The 22,932-nt window shown below is 42.0% G+C and overlaps 1 protein-coding gene across 2 annotated transcripts in view; it reads left to right on the top strand.

Annotated features, from left to right (window-relative positions):
- The window catches only part of PI4KA (phosphatidylinositol 4-kinase alpha), a 255,731-nt gene extending 233,145 nt beyond the window's left edge, over positions 1 to 22,586 (top strand). For both annotated transcript variants that reach the window (XM_073629090.1, XM_073629095.1), the window contains 11 exons: positions 273 to 343; positions 4,381 to 4,453; positions 10,719 to 10,789; positions 10,870 to 10,976; positions 11,717 to 11,821; positions 13,002 to 13,127; positions 13,645 to 13,765; positions 19,182 to 19,341; positions 19,950 to 20,039; positions 20,121 to 20,204; positions 21,905 to 22,586. In XM_073629090.1, the coding sequence (XP_073485191.1) occupies positions 273 to 343; positions 4,381 to 4,453; positions 10,719 to 10,789; positions 10,870 to 10,976; positions 11,717 to 11,821; positions 13,002 to 13,127; positions 13,645 to 13,765; positions 19,182 to 19,341; positions 19,950 to 20,039; positions 20,121 to 20,204; positions 21,905 to 21,956 (1,060 nt within the window). In that variant the 3' untranslated portion in view covers positions 21,957 to 22,586. The remainder of the gene's footprint in view (positions 1 to 272; positions 344 to 4,380; positions 4,454 to 10,718; positions 10,790 to 10,869; positions 10,977 to 11,716; positions 11,822 to 13,001; positions 13,128 to 13,644; positions 13,766 to 19,181; positions 19,342 to 19,949; positions 20,040 to 20,120; positions 20,205 to 21,904) is intronic.
- Positions 22,587 to 22,932: the final 346 nt, after the last annotated feature.

Below are 22,932 nucleotides of genomic sequence, written 5' to 3'. Positions count from 1 at the left end.
TTGACTCTAACTACTTGTACAATATTGAACCTTAGGGAAATCTTTAAGTTTAGTCCCCATCTACCTATAACCTGGAAGGAGTTGGCCTGTAATTCTCCAGCTGATTGGAGCTAAAGACCCCTGTATAACCTGGCAGATGGAGACTCATGGGGCAAGCTAGGACCTGCAGCAGCTATGGTGATACAAGTTGTCATCATTTCATTTATATTTGGATATCTACAGTATTGCAGTGTAAAGATCATTCCTTTAAATGTCACTATTTTACTTCCCAGGCCATATCCTAAAGGAGATGAACGGAAGAAGGCTTGCCTGAGTGCTCTGTCTGAAGTAAAAGTCCAGCCAGGTAAGGCTCATATGCATTGTGTTGATCATGTCTATTTACAGTCAGATCCATAAATATTGGGACATCGACACAATTCTAATCTTTTTGGCTCTATACACCACCACAATGGATTTGAACTGAAAGAAACACGATGTGCTTTAACTGCAGACTTTCAGCTTTAATTTGAGGGTATTTACATCCAAATCAGGTGAACGGTATAGGAATTACAACGGTTTGTATATGTGCCTTCCAATTTTTAAGGGACCAAAAGGAATTGGACAATTGGCTGCTCAGCTGTTCCATGGCCAGGTGTGTGTTATTCCCTCATTATTCCATTTACAAGGAGCAGATAAAAGGTCCAGAGTTCATTTCAAGTGTGCTATTTGCATTTGGAATCTGTTGCTGTCAACTCTCAATATGAGATCCAAAGAGCTGTCACTATCAGTGAAGCAAGCCATCATTAGGCTGAAAAAACAAAACAAACCCATCAGAGAGATAGCAAAAACATTAGGTGTGGCCAAATCAACTGTTTGGAACATCCTTAAAAAGAAAGAATGCACCGGTGAGCTCAGCAACACCAAAAGACCCGGAAGACCATTGAAAACAACTGCTGTGGATGACCGAAGAATTCTTTCCCTGGTGAAGAAAACACCCTTCACAACAGTTTGCCAGATCAAGAACACTCTCCAGGAGGTAGGTGTATGTGTGTCAAAGTCAACAATCAACAGAAGACTTCACCAGAGTGAATACAGAGGGTTCCCCACAAGATGTAAAGTTTTGGTGAGCCTCAAAAACAGGAAGGTCAGATTAGAGTTTGCCAAACAACATCTAAAAAGCCTTCACAGTTCTGGAACAACATCCTATGGACATATGAGACCAAGATCAACTTGTACCAGAGTGATGGGAAGAGAAGAGTATGGAGAAGGAAAGGAACTGCTCATGATCCAAAGCATACCACCTCATCAGTGATGCATGGTGGTGGTAGTGTCATGGCGAGGGCATGTATGGCTGCCAATGGAACTGGTTCTCTTGTATTTATTGATGATGTGACTGTTGACAAAAGCAGCAGGATGAATTCTGAAGTGTTTCGGGCAATATTATCTGCTCATATTCAGCAAAATGCTTCAGAACTCATTGGACGGTGCTTCACAGTGCAGATGGACAATGACCCGAAGCATACTGCGAAAGCAACCAAAGAGTTTTTTAAGGGAAAGAAGTGGAATGTTATGCAATGGCCAAGTCAGTCACCTGACCTGAATCCGATTGGGCATGCATTTCACTTGCTGAAGACAAAACTGAAGGGAAAATGCCCCAAGAACAAGCAGGAACTGAACAGTGACAGTTGCAGTAGAGGCCTGGCAGAGCATCACCAGGGATGCTTTCCAGACTTCAGGCTGTAATTCACTGCAAAGAATTTGCAACCAAGTATTAAAAAGTGAAAGTTTGATGGATGATTGTTAATATGTCCCATTACTTTTGGTCCCTTAAAAAGTGGGAGGCACATATACAAACTGTTGTAATTCCTACACCGTTCACCTGATTTGGATGTAAATACCCTCAAATTAAAGCTGAATGTCTGCAGTTAAAGCACATCTTGTTTGTTTCATTTCAAATCCATTGTGGTGGTGTATAGAGCCAAAAAGATTAGAATTGTGTTGATGTCCCAATATTTAAGGACCTGACTGTACATGCCATAAGGGCATAAGGCTCTTAAATGGGGGGGGGGGGGGGGTCCTGCGGCTGGACTGGTGAGTGCCCCTGGTAGCCCTGCTGATATCCCTGGATATCTAGTTGCTACATCCCCACTTCACTCCCCCTTTTCATCCCCTTTTGGTGCAGCCAACTTGGTCTTGTGCTGGTCAATGTACTGGAACTGCAGGCGATTTGACTGGTTCTCCTGCATTGGTTGACACACTTGCAAGTCATCCCTGTAAGGGTTCAGCCAGAGAATTCCACAGCCATGGCATACATAAATCATTAAGAAGGCACCAGAAGTCGAGCAGGAGGAAGTTGATCTGGTCATGGGCGGAGCTTCATATCCCAGCTATGTCTGTGGTTCACATCCCAGGGTAAATTGGGAAAATTGGCAGGTGGACTTTCTCAGTGGTTAGTGGTTGTCTCTGGGGGAGTGGGGTCTCCACATAGAGGTGTTTGAGAAGATCAGTGTGAAACTGGATAGGTTAGTCTCCAGGACCAGGGCTGGATGCTCTGGTAAAACCGTGGGATCAGTTCTCGCTGATTTATGCCTTCCCTCCACTACAGCTTCTTCCATGTCTGCCTTCCCTCCTCTACAGCTTTTTCCATGTCTCCTTTGTAGGATTTGTATGCAAGAAAACGGGGAGATGGGGACAGTTGCTGAGGCTGTCCTGCTAGGATTTGTAGGATTTGGGTGAAGGGAATACTGGTGATTTTGATTGACTTGTCTTGACCCTGGAGAACATGGTATTCCAACATGCCGTGTCAATGGACATTCCTTGGATCGTTCCGGATCGTCCTGACCTTCTGTTCCAAGGTCCGATCTTCCATCCTTCTTTTTAGTCTTTGTTTTTTTTTTTTTAACGGCTTGGCTATTGAAGCCAGTTTTCAGAGATGGGTTTCTCTCAATTTCTACTCTTATAAAAGCTAGGAACACTGCTTCGAGGAAAATTTATCACAGGACCTTGAAATCATATATTGCTTTGGTGTGGGGCTAGGAATTTTCATCCGTGCAAGTATGTTGTGGGTTGTCTCTTGGCTTTTCTCCAAGCGGAGTTTGATATGCGACTGGCCTTGATTACATTCAAGGATCAGATTTCAGTCTTGGCAGTCTTCTTTCAGAGGCCGATTGCTGCCCATTTCTTGGTACATACCTTTGTACAGGGTGTCAGGCTTATTACTCCTCCGGACAGACCGCCTTTGACCCCATGGGATCTCAATTTGGTTTTTTCTGTTTTATAAAAAAAGCACTACCCCCCCATGTTGAGGGCATGTGGCTTGGTATGGTGCAGGAGGGGGGCGCTCTCTCCCCCCCTCTTCCTGACCTGCCGGGCTGTGTGCTTGGATAAGGGTCTGGTATGGATCTTGGGGGGACTCCCACGCCATTTTTTTTTGGTGTGGAGGTTCCCCTTAAGATCCATACCAGACAGAAGGACCTGGTATCGTCTTAGGGGGGAACCTCACGCAAATTTAAAAAAAAAATTTCGCTGGGTTCCCCCCTCGAGATTCTCAGCACACAAGTTGCACCACAAGTCTTATCCTCGTGATCCGACTTCTGGTGCGACCTCTATTCAAATCAATGGGCTCCCATAGGGAACCATTGATTTTGAATAGAGACAGAAACGCAGGACGAGGCTTAACACAGCGTTAAGCCTCGTTAAATCGTGTTTAACACCTTTTGCCGGCATGACGTTTTTACAGCTCTAGCGCTGGAGCCTCAGAACGCACTGGTCCTGGGGTTTTTTTGCAGCTTAAAAATGGCTATGCCATTTACAGCTCAAAAACGCCATTGTGGGCATGAGGCCATAGGCATGAGGCGTTTTTAAGCTGCAAAAAACGCTCAAAAAAGCGGCTGTAAAAACATCCGTGGGCATGAGGCCTTATGGTCATACAGGGAACGGGTAGAACAGTTGTCCAAGAGACTGGAAGGTACAGACAGTAATTTATCTATTGTCAGATGCTCTAACACTTCAACACTCTGCTGTCTTTAATTCCCTTCAACACTCTGCTGTCTTTAATTCCCTCTTTGAGCTTATCTGAGCTTTACTTTTTTGATCCACTTATTTAAAACATTCCTTTATGTGCTTAAAAACAATCTACTGGCAGGCCTTCATTTACCTTGGTGATGGTATCTTCACAATTTTCATTTTTTCACATATGGTGATTATGATGACCTAATTTATGTATGGACTGTAAATTATTATCACATTTGATGGACTTTAAATCAGGCACCAGATTATACAATTTTTATTGTTTTTTGTATTCATCACTCATGTTTCATTTTTTGTAGCGCTACACTTTGTTACACTTAAAAACAGTACAACTCTTTGTGGTATATGATCTTCATTTGCTTCAATTTGTAGGATGTTATCTGCCTAGTAATCCAGAGGCCATCGTCTTGGATATTGATTACAAATCTGGAACTCCCATGCAGAGGTGATATATGTAGAAAAAAAATGTTTTTCTCATTTTGACAAAAGTATTAATATGTGTACAGTATTTTAAAGCATTGACTTTAAAAAATACATTGTTATTTCCAGTTAAGAAGAATCTATAGTGTATAAAAGTACACATTTTGAGTTGTACATTGACCTAAAAATAGTTTGTGATGTCACATGGGCTTTTTTAGTAATCTGTTCCCTATTTTGGTCATTTAATTAATGTACAGACATTTAAATGCTCCCTCTAGTGGCCATCTGAATGTAAGGAAGTTAGGTTATTAGTGCTGCTATTGCTGACTTGTTTTTGAAGGTAAACATTTTGAGGCTTTCATCCTTAGAGCCGGTTCACACTGGGACGACTTGTCAGGCGACCTAGCCGCCTGACAAGTCGCGTCCCGTTCTGTACAATGGAACCGTTCTAATAGGAGCGACGCAAGTCCCTCCGACTTAGAAAAAGGTTGCTGTACTACTTTGGGGGCGACTTGCATTGACTTCTATATAGAAGTTGTTTTGCAAGTCGCTGCTGTTGTCGTGTGCAGGTCGCCTGAGGCAGTTGCGCTGCAAGTCGTGCTGCCTCAGTGTGAACCGTCTCTTAGGCTTTCCCAACTACTTGGTGAGTTACTAAGCACTTAAGGACTAGCCTCGTTTTGAGATTTTGGTGTTTACATGTTTAAAGCAGTTTTTTTTTGCTAGAAAATTACATTATATATTTTTTTCTAACACCTTAGAGCAGGGGTCTCAAACTGGCGGCCCTCCAGCTGTTGCGAAACTACAATTCCCATCATGCCTCTGCCTTTGGGAGTCATGCTTGTAACTGTCAGCCTTGCAATGCCTCATGGGACTTGTAGTTTCGCAACAGCTGGAGGGCCGCCAGTTTGAGACCCCTGCCTTAGAGAATAAAATGGTGGTCATTGCAATACTTTTTTTCGCACCGTATTTCCGCAGTGGTCTTACAAGCGCACTTTTTTTGGGAAAAAATTCACCTTTTTGAATAAAAAAATAAGACAACAGTAAAGTTAGTCCAATTTTTTTTATATATTGTGAAAGATAATGTTACACTGAGTAAATTGATACCCAACATGTCACGCTTCAAAATTGCGCCCGCTCGTGGAATGGCGTCAAACTTTTACCCTCAAAAATCTCCATAGGCGATGTTTAAAAAATTCTACAGGTTGCATGTTTTGCGTTACAGAGGAGGTCTAGGGCTAGAGTTATTTCTCTCGCTCTACTGATCACAGTGATACCTCACATGTGTGGTTTGACCACCGTTTTCATATGCGGGTGCTACTCACGTAGGCGTTCACTACTGCGCGCAAGCTCGTCGGGACAGGGCGCTTTAAAAAAAAATGTTTTTTCTTTTTCCTATGTATTTTTCTTGATTTTATTTATTTTTTCACTGTTTAAAAAAAAAAAAATTGGGACACTTTTATTCCTATTACAAGGAATGTAAACATCCCTTGTAATAGAACAAAAGCATGACAGGTCCTCTTAAATATGAGATCTGGGGTCAAAAAGTCCTCAGATCTCATATATGGACTAAAATGCAAAAAAAAAATTGTCATTTGAAAAAATGGCAACAGAAAAATGTGTCTTTAAGATGTATGGGCGGAGCTGACGTTATAACGTCGCTTCTGCCCTCCTATGGAATGGAGACGGGTGGGGGCCATCTTAGCTTCACTCATCTCCATACCACAGACGTGAAAGGACCCAATCGCCTCCGCCGCTACTGACGGCTCCGGTAAGCGGCGGAGGGTGCGGAAGCGCGGCGGGAGGGGGGGTGGCACCACTCCTGCCACCAATAATGGTGATCTCACTGTGAATCCGCCGCAGAGACCACCGTTATCGTAAACAGAACCGCCGCCTCTAAAGATTGATACCTCGGTTGTGGCAGTAGCTGCTGCTGTTACCAAGATATCCATCGTCAAACTGCTGACGTATATGTACACGAGGCGGTTGGTAAGTGGTTAATCTAGAATAAATATTATACTATTGCATGCTTGTTCCAGACTAGTCACTTGTTGCTTAGCGAAGCAATGATAAAAGTGACAATCCCTGAGCATGTTTCTATCCTAAAAGGTAACCTTTAGGGCCCTTTCACACTGGGGCGGTTTGCAGTCGCTATTGCGCTAATAATAGCGCCTGCAAACCAACCCGAAAGTGCCGCTGCTGTCTCTCCAGTGTGAAAGCCCTGGAGCGGTGCGCTAGCAGGACGGGAAAAAAAGTCCTGCTAGCAGCATCTTCGGAGCAGTGAAGGAGCGGAGTGTATACCGCTCCTTCACCGCTCCTGCCCATTGAAATCAATGGGACAGCGCGGCTATACCGCCGGCAAAGCGCCTCTACAGAGGCGCTTTGCGGTGGTTTTGAACCCTTTCTCGGCCACTAGCAGGGGGTAAAACCGCCCCGCTAGCGGCCGAATACCGACGGTAAAGCGCCGCTTACAATAGCGGCGCTTTACCGCCGCCCCCGCCCCAGTGTGAAAGGGCCCTTAGTGGGGATAAACAAACTTTGTTTCTGTCAGTAAACTTGCTTTGAAAGAGTGGAACATCAAGATGCAACACTACTAATCAGGCCCTGCTTATGCTGCATAACAAACAAATATGGCTATGTTTATGTGTGTGCATGTGTGTATGTTTATGTATGTATATGTGTGTGTATATGTATGTATGTGTGTGTGTATATATATTTGTTACACGTAATATATAAAAATCACCACAACGTTTGAATTATTTTAATTTACTGATTTTGTTCTTCTTGACTTATTGGAACTTTCAAAGACATTTGAGCATGGTAAGAGAGAGGCAAGGCTCTTTGTTTGCTAACCTAAAAGGTTGATGTGAGTGCCAAAGTCAGATCATCCACAAGGTAACCTAGGCATGGGCCTAGGGCCCTGGTGCCCAACCTGTGGCCTGAGAGCCACATGCAATTTTTTGGTATATGATGTGCGGCCCTCGTACCTCAGTAGTCTGTATTGGGAACATTGATTAGGGTAATAGCATTGATCTCTACTAGTCTCATGTAACATGTTCCCAGTTTTGTATTGTCTTCTGCAGCATATCCCCAGCCAAAAATGTAGCATGTCCACACTCTCTAACCCACATTTTTGCTATTAGGTCAGCAGTTTCTGACAGTCCTTTCAAGAATTACATACAGTGGCTTGCGAAAGTATTCGTCCCCCTTGAACTTTTCAACCTTTTGCCACATTTCAGGCTTCAAACATAAAGATATAAAATTTTTATTTTTTGTGAAGAATCACCAACAAGTGGGGCACAATTGTGAAGTGGAACGAAATCTTTTGGATTTTTGAAACTTTTTTTAACTAATAAAAAAATGAAAAGTGGGGCGTGCAAAATTATTCGGCCCCCTTGCGTTAATACTTTGTAGAGCCACCTTTTGCTGCGATTACAGCTGCAAGTCGCTTGGGGTATGTCTCTATCAGTTTTGCACATCGAGAGACTGAAATTCTTGCCCATAGTTCCTTGCAAAACAGCTCGAGCTCAGTGAGGTTGGATGGAGAGCGTTTGTGAACAGCAGTTTTCAGCTCTTTCCACAGATTCTCGATTAGATTCAGGTCTGGACTTTGACTTGGCCATTCTGGATACGTTTATTTGTGAACCATTCCTTTGTAGATTTTGCTGTATGTTTGGGATCATTGTCTTGTTGGAAGATAAATCTCCGTCCCAGTTTCAGGTCTTTTGCAGACTCCAACAGGTTTTCATCCAGAATGGTCCTGTATTTGGCTGCATCCATCTTCCCCTCAATTTTAACCATCTTCCCTGTCCCTGCTGAAGAAAAGCAGGCCCAAACCATGATGCTGCCACCACCATGTTTGACAGTGGGGATGGTGTGTTGAGTGTGATGAGCTGTGTTGCTTTTACGCCAAACATATCGTTTTGCATTGTGGCCAAAAAGTTTGATTTTGGTTTCATCGGACCAGAGCACCTTCTTCCACATGTTTGGTGTGTCTCCCAGGTGGCTTGTGGCAAACTTTAGACGAGACTTTTTATGGATATCTTTGAGAAATGGCTTTCTTCTTGCCACTCTTCCATAAAGGCCAGATTTGTGCACTGTACGACTGATTGTTGTCCTATGGACAGACTCTCCCACCTCAGCTGTAGTTCTCTGCAGTTCATCCAGAGTGATCATGGGCCTCTTGGCTGCATCTCTGATCAGTCTTCTCCTTGTCTGAGCTGAAAGTTTAGAGGGACAGCCAGGTCTTGGTAGATTTGCAGTGGTCTGATACTCCTTCCATTTCAAAATGATCGCTTGCACAGTGCTCCTTGGGATGTTTAAAGCTTGGGAAATCTTTTTGTATCCAAATCTGACTTTAAACTTCTCCACAACAGTATTACGGACCTGCCTGGTGTGTTCCTTGGTCTTCATGATGCTCTCTGCGCTTTCAACAGAACCCTGAGACTATCACAGAGCAGGTGCATTTATACAGAGACTTGATTACACACAGGTGGATTCTATTTATCACCATCAGTCATTTAGGACAACATTGGATCATTCAGAGATCCTCGCTGAACTTCTGGAGTGAGTTTGCTGCACTGAAAGTAAAGGGGCCGAATAATTTTGCACGCACCACTTTTCAGTTTTTTAATTGCTAAAAAAGTTTAAAATATCCAATAGATTTTGTTCCACTTCACAATTGTGTCCCACTTGTTGGTGATTCTTCACAAAAAATTAAAATTTTATATCTTTATGTTTGAAGCCTGAAATGTGGCAAAAGGTTGAAAAGTTCAAGGGGGCCGAATACTTTCGCAAGCCACTGTATATTTAACATTATGTGTAGCCCTTTGGTGATGCCAGGGGCTGCATTTAAGGCCCCCTTTAGCTCATACGTTGACAACTACTGGGCTAGGGCTAACTCAAGTGTTCAAAAACTGTGCACCTGCCCTTCACTTCACAAGGGAAGATGCACTTGTGAGCAGTTGATGATAGGGCATGACAGTAAATAAAATCAATGTCAGTGGCAAGGAGGGGGGCTACTACATTACTTAAAGTGGGTTTAAAGCCTAAACATTTTTTACCTCAAAGGAGTTGTAAAAGCAGAAGGTTTTTTTATCTTAATGCATTAAGATAAAAAACCTTCTGTGTGTGTAGCAGCCCCCCCCCCCCCCCAGCACCACCTAATTACTTACCTGAGCTCCATCTCTCGCCAGCGATGTCCACGAAAGTCTTAGCCGTCCAGGACTTTCCTGATTGGCTGAGACACAGCAGTGGCACAATTGGCTGTCAATCAAAGTCAGTTAGCCAATCAGGGGAGACAGGGGGCCAGGCCAAGTCGTGTCTGAATGTACACTCAGAGCTGTGACTCGGCTCGGGTGCCCCATAGCAAGTTGCTTGCTGTGGGGGCACTCGACAGGAGGGAGGGGCCAGGAATAGCGAAGAGGGACCTGAGAAGAGAAGGATCCAGGCTGCTCTGTGCAAAACCACTGCACAGAGGAGGTAAGTATAACATGTTTTACAAAGAGACTTTACAATCACTTTAAGGCATTCCTTGCATTAAGGTAAAAATGTTTTGGTAAAAGTGTCAACCCCCTCACTTCATCCAGCTCTGTGCCCATCTGTAGCGGCTCTGCTGAGGCAGCGGGAACCATTGGCATTCACTGCTGTTAGTCAATTCCTGTGACAAGGGAGCAGGGGACGGTCCAAGCTACACTGTCTGTGTCTAGGGACGCTGCTTGAGATCTAGCCTTCAGGTGTGCCACCATAGAAAGCCGTTTCCTGTAGTGGCACACTAAGAAGAGGAGGAACCAGGAACATTGTCAGGGAACCTGAGAACAGGAGGTTCTGGGCTGCTCTGTGCCATTCCATGGAATGGGGGCTGCTGGGACATTGTATTTTGACAACAGGACGAGCTGATGTTAGACTACACTGATCAGTGGCTGCAGTTGCTGAACGAAAAAAAAAAAAACATTTCCAGTCTGTTCCTTGGACAGAAGTCAATCAAGCGTTTGACTTCCGTTGAGCAGGGACCACCACACACTGAAATTTGGTTGGTCCCTGATGAGTGGGACACATTTCCATCAGTCTACAGCCAGCTTAATAGAACCAATATGGCTGCCCCATGTTGTACATAAAGAATTACAAATTACACATAGGGACTAGGTTTTCAAAACATTAACACACACAAAACTACTCACATCACGCTAATCTGTTTTTCATGTATATGTAAAATGACGTTAAATAGGCTAGACATTTTGTCCCCTCAAAAGAAAAAAAAACAAAACTTTTTTACCTTTGCCATGTATTTGCAGTGCGGCAAAAGCGCCATATCTGGCGAAGTTCAAGGTGAAGAGATGTGGAGTGAGTGAGCTGGAGAAAGAAGGTAGGTGTCAATTACTACAGACACCTGCTTATACCGCTTACACTTCTTCTTATGTATGCTGCGCCTTCTTTCTTTCTCAGGCCTTCGCTGCCGCTCTGACTCCATAGATGAAAGTGAAGAGGAAGGTGGTGATAAAAAAGTTTGCTGGCAGGCAGCCATATTTAAAGTTGGCGATGACTGCAGACAAGTGAGTATAAAAGATTCAATAGAATAGGAGTATTGATAGTGTCTTAACAGACCCAGGGGATGGCCCAGTGGTGTACAGACTTCCCATTGGAATAATAGGGGGCAATAGGATTTGTGCAGGTGAAGAGATATTAGCAGACTGGGTGAAATCAAGTATAAGCCTTGCCAGAGCTGCTGGTTCAGGGCATTGGGGCCCACTATGGGTAAGTGCAGTTTGGGGCACTTACCCATTAAATGCCAGTCAGACTGCTTTGGTCAGTTATTGCTGCAACTGTAAATATGTAATTTGTAACTGGAAAAAACTTTTATTATTGCATCCCCCAACTGCAACTGTAGCTGTGCAACCTCTGGCGACCCTGTTCTCATAGGCTACAGCCTAAGCTATGCAGAAATTTGCTCTTGGCCACAGCAGACCAGAAACTTGATTGAGCTCAGATATCTCACTAATAGAATCTCTGAGAGGTACAAGAAACTAGTGCTTTACATTTCCAGCATCTACCAAAAACATAAGTTTTGGGTAACCTAGCTTTTTAAATAAGGTAACGCAGATGGTTCCTTCCCTGATATTAAAAAACTGTATAGCTGTACTTCACAACTGTGTGCTGTCCTCAGCTTAGGCAAACCAAAATAAATTCTGAGACAGAATTTACAGATAAAGCTACAGCAGGCATGCAGATAGATTTTTAGATTTTTGTTTTATTCTTTTGAAAGGAATTTCATGACTTGTTCCTCCTTTCATAGGACATGCTAGCTCTGCAGATCATAGATTTATTCAAGAACATCTTCGAACTTGTTGGGCTCGACCTCTTTGTCTTTCCATATAGAGTGGTGGCGACAGCTCCTGGTGTGAGTAGATGATACAGGTTGAGATCTGTTTGGTGGATTTTTTTTTCTTGCTGGTTGTTTTTAAACTATATTCTAAAATATAGCATGTTGTATGAAGGCCACAGAAAAATCTTTTCCAGTAAATATAATCATAATGCATGTTCAAAATATTCTAATGTTATAGCTTTAAGTAAAATTTAGAACTATATGGACTTCTGCATAAATGGCTCCTAAATTGTGATGTGGACTTCATCAAATTGATAATAAATAACGACTGTCTTATTTGCCAGATAAACGTTTTATATTGCCATGACTCTAGTGAAGAAAACCTTTACTGCTTTATCACACATAGTATGGTGACCTGCATTTTTCAGTAAGGGGTTGTCCTTCTAGAGCTGCCGATAGGGTAGCTTGGGTAGTGAACAGCGTCAGTGTTCGGATTACAAAGAGAAGATATCCATCGCTTACCATTGTTCAAAAAAAAATATTGCACACACATTTTTTTATACCCACCAGGCACCCAGAATGATCAGCTTTGCTATAGAAGGAAAACTCTCTTCCACCTACTTCCTCTGGGTGTGGGTGTGCGTTCTACGGAGCAGAAATTAAATATGGGCCAAAGCTCCACCCAGCGTGTTTTGCCAAGCCAGGTTTGATTTGATGAAAAGGTTTTGATAGTGGTGCACCTAAACGTTTGAGGAAATTGTTGTGTCCAAGCTCAACTCTTCACAATTACTTCAGTTTTGATCTACATGAGACAAAACAAAACTGCTTACAATTTTTTTGTGTTCCTTTATTTTTAATAACAGCAATCAAAGTATTTTAGTAGTTGTTCACATCTGCACAGTTAATTCTAGTGTAAAGATTTTTTTTTCCATCCGTATCACTGTTATGTTATATGACAAAACTTTTCAGTCTTAGATCAAAGGTTCTGACATTTTCCTTTAAAATTTCCCTATACAGTTGAAATTGTTCAGTAAAGTAATCCCGACCAATTTAACTCCCACTAAAGTTAGGATGAGATTTTGATGTCGGCGTGCAGTGTTTGTTTTCTCCAAAAAAGACAGCATGTACCAAAAAGTTTAACCTATCCATCCAAACTACAATGTTCTATTATTGTTGTGGGACATCTAGGTGGTTGGCAAACATGAATTGCAGCGGTGCAGATATATGAATCTCACACCTTTTTGTTGTATTGCAGTGCGGGGTTATTGAGTGCATTCCAGACTGCACCTCAAGGGATCAGCTGGGCCGTCAGACAGATTTTGGCATGTATGATTACTTCACTCGTCAGTATGGGGATGAGTCTACCCTAGCATTTCAGAAGGTACTGTTTCTACATCATCTTGCTATGGCAACCTGTTCAGTGGTGCATTAAAGTTTCCAATACATTAATTTTTCTATCTTCTAACTGCACAGGTTGCCATTTAAATTCTTCTGGTTTAAGTATTATACATTTCTACAGAATTGTTGAACTGTGCTTTTGACCTGTATTTGATATGTGGTTTATCATGCTCGTACTAGTTATCAGCTGACCAATGAAATACCTATTGTAAACATAGTCAAGTCAGTAGGCAGAAGCTGCAGTAAATAATTAGAAATTACAGTGACTAACTGAAATCCCTGGATTACTTTTTGTATTTATTGGGGATTATGTATATGTGAATTTGAGGCAGCAGCTAGGATAACTGGTACAACAGTAATGTCCTGGGTTAGGAATCCACTAGAAACCTACGTGTATGTGATTTCCATGTTCTTCCCAAATGTATTTGCTTTATCTGGGTCCTACACTGCAAATGTTGCTAATTTGTAACATAGATTTATTCCTTGTTCTCTTTTTATAGGCCCGGTATAATTTCATCAGGAGCATGGCAGCCTACAGCCTACTGCTCTTTCTACTGCAAATAAAAGACAGACACAATGGCAATATCATGCTGGATAAATTGGGTCACATCATCCATATTGGTAGGTTCTCCTGATTGTCTTAAAAAACAAAGTCTTGCGAGCTTCTATGTGAAAATCCAAATGATAATTAGAGATCATTAAAGGACAGCTGCTAGCATTGATCATGTCCCATATGCTCGTGCCAAATAAAAATTATACCAATATATTACTGCGCTATCCAAATAAATTCATATGGTAATGGTACTAAATCCTAATATTACTGACTACAGTTAAATAGTAGTGGTGAGATATTCCTATGTAAAAAATCTAGTGAACATAATACAATCTTATGCGATTAAAAGTTGCGATCATAAACCATTAAAAATTGTACTCCTATGCGATCCTCCCAATGACAATCTATGTAGCATACACACCTCTATATCCACATGTTGCATTCATATGCAGTATAGAACATTGTAACCCTGTGCGATAATTGCAGTGACAACCTGTAATTTACATCAATCTATATAAAAGTGCATCAATATGCAATTAAATAGTGGTGGTGAGATATTCTATTCCTATGTAAAAAAATCTAGTGAACATAATAATGCAATCTTATGCGATTAAAAGTTGCGATCATAAACCAAAATTTGAAATCCTATGTGATCCTCCCAATGACAGCCTGTGTAGCATACACACCTCTATATACACATGTTACATTCATATGCAATAGAGAAATTTACAACCCTGTGTGATAATTGCGATAAATGTGATAATTCCAGTGACAACCTGTAATTGACATCAATCTATATAAAAGTGCATCAATATACAATAATATATATAGAAATAAAGTGACCCATGTTTAAAGTGCTCTTGTGCCAAACTAATTCATGCATTAATCTGTGTCCACAGAATTGCAATATAAAGTCCATTCATAACTATACCATTCTTCTGGTTTTCATTGCAGATGATAAAACAGACGATAAAACAGTAAAGTGCTCATGTCCACTCTTGTGCTCCCCGTTTGGTGTATGCGCTCACCTTAGAGCGTGTGACCTTGCACCTAAGCTTGGTCAAAACACGCTTTTAAACCACCTCTAGGTTTATGGTCAGCATTCAGATCCCTGGATGGTTGCTTGCAACAATGTTAACATGGAAAACAGAGGAAACTGGATAGTGTATTACCATATTAAAAGTTTTATCTAAGATGACAATATTCCCTATATTAGGGTACTCACATTTAATATGTGCTATGAGCGCACCACTCTGTAACAAGCCAAACAAATATAAAGACTCTGTACTGGTGTGTCCTCTCCCGCTCTGAGAACACTCCACTGCCTCACAAACCGTCTTATCCCCTCCCCAACATGTGTCGATACCGGGAAATGGCGTATCTTCCTCAGGGGGAATTCTATTGAACGGTTGAGATGTCAATCATTTTATAGTGTCATTACGGCCAGTAATTTTAGGATTTAGTACGATTACCATATGATTTTATTTGGATATCGCAGCATTATATTGGTATAAAATCTCCTGATTTTCTTGTCAGATTTATATTTCCTTCATTCATCTGTGTGTTTTCCCCTCTTGGTCAAGCTACATTTTGTGCTTATAATTATTATCAATTATTCTGTGTGAGTAGTGGCTAAACAGATATAAAAAATAGGCATCTGTTGTGTTAAAAGAGAAGGTCAGCATTTTTTTTTCTAGAATCATACTTACCTAGGTGGATGCAGCATCGGTCCAATGCTGCATCTGTCCCCCGCCGACTGTAAGACTGAGAACCGTGCAGTCAAAAACTGCTAATTGCTTTGCTCTCAGAGCCCTATGAGCAGAAAGCTGGTGACTCTCTGCCACCCCCCCCTGCGCTTACTGGAGCACTGGGCTGTGGAAGGGGTGGGACCGGTTCTGTGATCTCAGCTGACAGCAAGCTTCAGCCCACTGTCTGCTGAATATGGGTCACAGGAGTGCAGAACGAACTACACTTCTGTGATCCACAGGAGAAATACAGCCAAACAAGCTCTAGCTGCCCTCGGCAGCCCTTATTAGTACCAGCTGCTTTGGGTTGTGAGTATGTCTTGGCTCATATTGGGCTTAATAGTTTTTTTGCTATGCAGTGTAGTATGTCTTCTCAAAGACGCACAGAGGACAGACCCATCTCACTGCAACGTGATTTCAGCCCATCTTTCACTACTGGTTTTAGGGGTGGTTTCTCAGTATCCCCAGAAGGAATTGATTCCTGTAACTCTTCCCACCCCTCTATACCCCCCCCCCCCCCCCCATTTCTCCCCACTCCTACCCCTGTTCACTAGAACTTTTGTGTCCACTTTTTGTTGATCTGTGCCCATTTGCCAGGACATTGTGCTCGTACAGTGCCATCCTCAGCAGAGTCTTGCTCCTCCATTTTAAAGTGTGTCTAAGCCCCCTATTACCATGTCTGATTCAGAGTGCTCACAGTATTCTCCTGGTGAGACCGTTTTTTAGTGAACTGCATATGACTTAGATTTGCAAAGGGTTGTTTCTAATTTTAAATTAATGGGAGTGACCCTCTGTCCTGTGTTGCCGGTAACACAGGTTTGTCAAACTGTGTCACAATGGGTTTAATCTAAGAGTGTTTTCAACACAATGCTTTAGCTGTGATGACCTCTTACCAGTGATCCACCTTAACAAACATGCAACAAAATGAGTTGATTGTGTTCTCATCTTTAAGGATTTTACATTAGATCTAATTTTGAATTAACAGTAGTGACCTTCTGTTCTGTGTTCCCGGTGACATTGATTTGTCAAACTTTGTCACAATGGTTAATCCCAAAAGAGGATTATTTCATCATAAGGGCAAGCCCTTGTGTAATGGAGTGTTTGGAGACCTGCGTTTCATCTGTGATGGCCTCTTACCAGCATTTAAACTTGTATCTCACATGGTGATGTTGTCTGTGTTCTAATTCTTTTTCAATAGAAGTCTATTCTTCGGACCTGCCCTTGACACTGTCATTCCCAATGCCACTGGCGCTCGGAGTGTGCTACTGCCTTAACACAGCAGGCATGTAGACAAGATGGAGTAACCACCCTTCTATGCTATAGCAGTAGTACCTTGAAGGCAGTCACAGCTTACCTTCTGGTCAGGCTGCAGATCCCAAAGCAAGAGGTCATTTTTTTTTTCTCTGTTCAGCCTTCAACATGAAGGTGCTTCCCCCCCTCACTTATTAATGGAGGGCTGTTTGTTCATTTTGTTGGGTCTTTTGGTAGTTTGCCTCCTTGGTATTTGGCTACTCAGATCTCGCCCTATAACCTCCATTCTAGACCCATAAGTCATGCACCTCCTTCAGCTGCACAGTGTACACTACACTGTTTACCTTTGGGATTGCTCTGATTTGTCATCACAGTGTTGATATCACATGGTACAGAGCCGCTCAGGTTGGCTTCTTTGTCGGGTAATGATCGCAGCTGTTGGCAGAGAAGGAGCAGTACACAAGCAAGCAAAAATTTCCAAGTACACTTACCAGCTAGCCTGCAAAAATAAAACAAATTGACCCTGTCTAACAATTCGTGTTAAAAAACAAGGGTTTTTGTTGCACACATTTGCAAATATATGTGAAAGCCACAGTGCCTACATCAAGGCTCCTCTGTGTACTGTGGTCCTAATGCTATATTGAAAGTCTCCAAATTGGAGCATATGTAGCAGTGAATAAATTAAGGGCAGGTTACATTGCCTGGTGCAAGGACAAGCGGAGTCCTAGGAAATATGCTGCTGTTTGTATTTTGGCCTTAAGATCTCAACCTGTACTTCAGAGACCCTCTCTTTGAGCCAATTAGAGAAATCCCCTTGGAAGACCTCCACTGTAAAGTTTCCTTCCTGGTGACTATTACATCTGTTAGGCCTGTTTCTATGCTGGTAGCTCTCTCTTGTAAAGAGCCTTTTCTTATTTTGCACAGGGACAAGGTGGTCTTTAGATCAAGACCTTCTCTCCTCAAGGTGTTTTTTCCGGTCCTCCTCAATGAGCATATCATCCATCCTTCCCTCTGTCCTGCTCCAAAACACACCAAAAACATTTCCTTACATTTCTTGAACTTTGTAAAGGTCTACCTGACAGCCACGGCTTCTGATGGCAAAACTGAATTCCTTTTAGTCTTACATGCAGGCCCTTGTAGAGGACATTCTGTCTACTGCTCCACTATTGTAGGGTGGATCAGACAAGTTACTTCCAGGGCCCACACCCTTAAAAGAGAAGTCCCCTGACGGCTGGATTTAACACTGAGAACCGAGCGATCTAACACTGCAGATTGCTCGGTTCTCACAGCTCTTCTGAGCAACTACTGTCAGTCTGTCAGTCAGCAGCTCTCTGCTCCCCCCCTCCTCCCCCTGCGCTCACTGGAGCACTGAGCTGGGAGGGGGCAGGAGCGGGGCCTCTGAGAGGCTGAGCTGGTTGCCGGTCCAGGTATGTGGGCGGATCCCGACTCCATTGTTGTGATCCTGCCTGGGCCTGGACCGGCTTTGTGACTTTTTTTTTTTTTTTGCCTATTGACCGTTCTATCTACAATGTTGTTGATCATCCCTCAATTTATTGCTTATGGACATCCCATGGTCTGTGTTCTGTTCTCTATGATTATAGTGTATTTTCACCCTCTCTGCCCCCCCCCCCCCCATTTTTTTTTAAACCCCTAGTTACCTGGTGGTGAGTTCTGCACATATCAGACACCCACCCAGTGGATCCAGCATTGTCCAGCTGAGACCCTCTTTTCATCTGGCAGCACTCGGTTCCACACCACCATGTTTTGGTGTGACATCATAGCAAGGCCGGCTCTTCCAGGTTCAGCCAGTGCACCTCTCGATGACATGCCTTTAGTCTTGCCCTCTACATCTTTACTAAATGAAAGTCTTTGCTTCCTGGGATATGTGACGTGCATATCCCTGGAGGCCCGGGGAAGACGGTGCACGTCATTCACCTAAAAGGAAACACTATTGCTTTTTATGTTGAGGAAGGGTGGAGAGGAGGGATTATTTATTTGAGGGCGAAGATCTGCTTTAGGATAATGAGAATTTAGATTTACCTGTAAATTCCTTATCTTGGAGTACAGGACACGGGCTCTTCTCCTTAAACTTCTGTGGTCACTTCTTATTGCTTGAATAAAAACTGGAGTCCCAAGGAGTTGGTGGGTTTATATGAACCTGCAATAGGGCAGCCCCCAAATATTTTTGTTGGTGTCCAGTCACCTGATGGTAAACTGCATATAACCCATTGTCTATGAATGTGAGTCCTGTGTACTATACTCCAAGCTAAGGAATTCACAGGTAAGTCAAAATTTCCCATATGCACGTAAAAATGCAGGTAAAACATAATTCAGTGCATGTGGAAAGTGCTCACAGATGCACCATAATACACTGCAGCACCTGCATCCTAGAACTGCACTGAGACTGCATGAAGTTTGGAATGTACAAGTATGAACAGGTCCTCCACATGCCACCTCCTGTTGAGCTGCTACTTCTTTCTACTTGCAGATTTTGGATTTATGTTTGAGAGCTCTCCAGGAGGCAACTTAGGATGGGAACCCGATATAAAGCTGACTGATGAGATGGTGATGATTATGGGAGGCAAAATGGAAGCGACACCTTTTAAGTGGTTCATGGAGATGTGTGTACGTGGCTACCTGGCTGTGCGGTGAGGTCTACTTTGTTTTTCTTCTTAGTCAGTACCTTTCAGTACAAATTCTATTTCTGGCTATGAAATACTAATTGCACCTGGACAGTGAACCACATTTAGAATAGAGGAAAAAAAGCAGGGAAACTTTTGTATGTCTTTGAAAAAAAAAAACTACATTACCCTGATGAGATATGTATGTCAGTCTTTTCTGTCTTATAACAAAACAAGGATATTCTGGATATTGCAAATACTCTGCTCCAGATACCTATGTCTTTTTGCCCAGACAGCTCTCCATAACATATCCCTGAATATTTTAATTGACATACTTTGCTGTTGTTACATTTTTTAGTACTTCTAAGACTTTTTGTCACCAAAAACAATATCCTTAGAGTTAGTGAGGCTGTGCGCACCTCAGTACTGTAACTTGATGTGCTGCCAGTAAGTTCCCAGTTAGCTACGTGAATTATACTTCCCAAAGGTGGCAACACAGTTATATTTATTAGTTTATCCAGTAGTACAGAAAGATGTCCTTTTTGTACTCTCCTTTTAACTAGCTATAGTTGTTTAAAATTTTGGAATTATAAAAGACGTTTTAGAATGACTAATTTATACACTTTGGCTTGCAGGCCATATATGGATGCGGTAGTATCATTGGTCACCCTCATGTTGGATACAGGACTACCATGCTTTCGTGGACAGACCATTAAGTTACTTAAGTGAGTTTCTGCATACATGCTAATTTTTAGTAAACAGATCTCTGACATTTGGTCACATCTCTCTATTTGTTTCAAATGCAGGCACAGGTTCAGTCCCAATATGACAGAGAGAGAAGCAGCCAATTTCATCCTGAAGATTATTCAGAACTGCTTCCTAAGCAACAGGTTTGAAATCTTTTTCTATCCCTGAAAAGGCTTGATTCACTAAGCTATAGATAGTGAAGGGTAAAAAAAAAGCTTGAAATAACAATAACTGTATCAAATAACGCATACATTATAGGGTGGTCATAGAAGTCTAATGATTCTTTATTTTGTAATGTTCCCACTGAAAGTAATGGTGGCTTCCTGTTAAATTTTACATATCTCAGATACGTGAAATTTAAGCAGTTTTGCTTATCTTGAAATAAAGTTCAACCCCTTTCTCACTTGTGATCTCTGTACTGATAAAGTCACTTAGCAATGATGATTTAGTGCATAGGTGGATTGCAGGGCTCTATGAACCACATTGTGAGGTGCTTGCAGTACCTGCCACTGCATTATGGTCCTTTCTGTTAGGTGGTTAGTTTACTAAGGCTGGCCTTTTTTTTCCTGCAGGAAAGAAAATCGCTTGATTCCCCTATCAACACAGACAGTGTTAACATGGGAATCCCTCCTGCATTGTGTTCTTGGGGTGGGGAAAGTCATGCCTACTGCGGGAACACAGTAATTATTGCTAGTGGCTATAGCAGCCACTAACAATAATCGCTTGTAAAATTCAACAGGCTGGTTGTACCCAAGTTGATCGATCAAATTAGGTACAATTCATCCTTTCCCATACATGGTTCGAACCGTCTAAGGCCGGCTTAAACCTGACGTGATTGTAAAGGCAGGAGGTTTTTTATCTTAATGATTTCTATGCATTAAAGTTGTAAACCCCCATAGCAAGCTGCTTGCTGTGGGGGCACTCAACAGGAGGGAGGGGCCAAGAGAGTTCGACAGGGCACCCGAGAAGAGGAGGATCAGGGCTGCTCTGTGCAAAACCACTGCACAGAGCAGGTAAGTATAACATGTTTGTTATTTTTAACAGAAAAGTTTTTATTCATCATAAAAAAATATTTAAAAAAGCTCTCAGAAAGTGCATGTTACATAGCAATGTAAGGGTCAAGTATTTGAATCCAATGAAGTGGAACCTTACAGGGTGAAAATAGAAGAGAAGAAGGATGTATCAGTGAGGTAGTACAAAAATGAACAGAGGAAGGAGAATGAGGGGGAGAAGATATTTGGAGGGGGGGGGGTACACGGGGTATGATGGGGGGGGGGGGGGGACAGAGATGTAGTACCATCACATTAGTCTGTACATTAGTCTCTCAACATACAGTATACAGCAGGTATTAGGTGGCTGTCGGCCTGGCCTTCACCCACTCTCCACCAAATCTTGTTAAACTTTTTAGGACATTTGCAGCTCACCATTGTGGTATCATGAGGGGGGGGGGGGGGGGGGGGGCAGCCTGTTTCCATTTAGTCAAAATAGTTTTCCTGGCATAAAATGCTGCATAGAAAACAGCTGTTTGTGTAGACTGGGATTAATAATGTCCTAGAAGGAATATCCTAGTGTCCAGGTCTATAGACAAATCACCCACTGCATTGATCTCATCAGCTACCCCTCTCCAAAACTCCTGGATTAGAGGGACTTTAGTATTACTTTAATCTCACTACAGGTTAGTGTTAAATCTCCACCTCTTGTATCTGAGCATGAATAAAATATGTATTTTCCTAATGTCATCTATGAGAAGAATATATAAAGTTAAAATCACTGCTTATATAATCTTGCCTATAGTCTTGTATTTTTTCATATTACAGTGTATTTGTTTTTTTTAATCTTACAGGAGCAAAACATATGATATGATCCAGTACTACCAGAATGACATCCCATACTGAGATCCTTTTGATCTAGTGCACCCTTGCCGTGTTCGTAGTGAACTGTAGTCTCCAGTGTCTCTAGTCACACCCTAAATCCAGAAAATCTTGGTATCTTTGGATAGTGTGAAGTGTAGGGACAGCCAGACTTGAGAGGTGAGAGTGGCAGAATGCTTGACTTGTGGCAACAAGTGTTCTATTTCTTGCACTGGTTCTTCATATTCCTTCCATGCAATATACAATTGACTATGAAAAAGATGAATTAGCTGTAGTTCTACATTACAGACTGAAGTGCAATATATCTTGTTGCTGGGTTCTTGTAACAGCATGTTATTTTGTAAAAGTGGCCTTGTGGAGAAACAATATTTTATCTATGCTGTAAAACACCACTATTATCATTCTTCCCAATGAAAACAAATTTGCCAGTTTAGCAGCACTTTGAATGGTCACAGGGACATTCTCACTCAGGACTTGAGCACCTACTGTGTGCTTCTGTTGGTGTAAAGTACTGGACTGTATTGCACTGCGCCTCCAAACATGAGGAACCCACTTCACACAGGATAGATGAAGAAAGTTTATTTCCTCTTGTGTGTGTAAAAACTTGCAAATGTGTATTTAATCTGTAAACTGTAATTAAACTGTTACATATTAGTGTCCTTTGTCTAAATGGGGTGGGGCTTTCTGACTTTTTAAAATGTAATTACAAAATATTTCATATGAATATTTATCTTTTTTTTTTTTTTTTTTTTTAACTTTGTTTTTTATACTCAGCTCCATATATATATTTGGACACAGGTGCAATTTTCATACTTTTGGCTCTGTATGCCACCAGAATAAAATGTAAATGAAACAATCTAAATGATTTTGAAGTGCAGACTTTCAGCTTTAATTCATGGGGTTGAACATAAATATCAAGTCCAAATTTTATGAACTGCAACCATTTTTAAACACAGTCCACCCATTTTCAGGGGCTCAAATGTAATTGGACAACTGAATA

The sequence above is a fragment of the Aquarana catesbeiana genome, linkage group LG01 (genome assembly GCF_042186555.1).
Source record: "Aquarana catesbeiana isolate 2022-GZ linkage group LG01, ASM4218655v1, whole genome shotgun sequence".
Lineage (NCBI taxonomy): Eukaryota > Metazoa > Chordata > Amphibia > Anura > Ranidae > Aquarana > Aquarana catesbeiana.
This window is presented reverse-complemented; position numbering and strand designations above follow the sequence as displayed.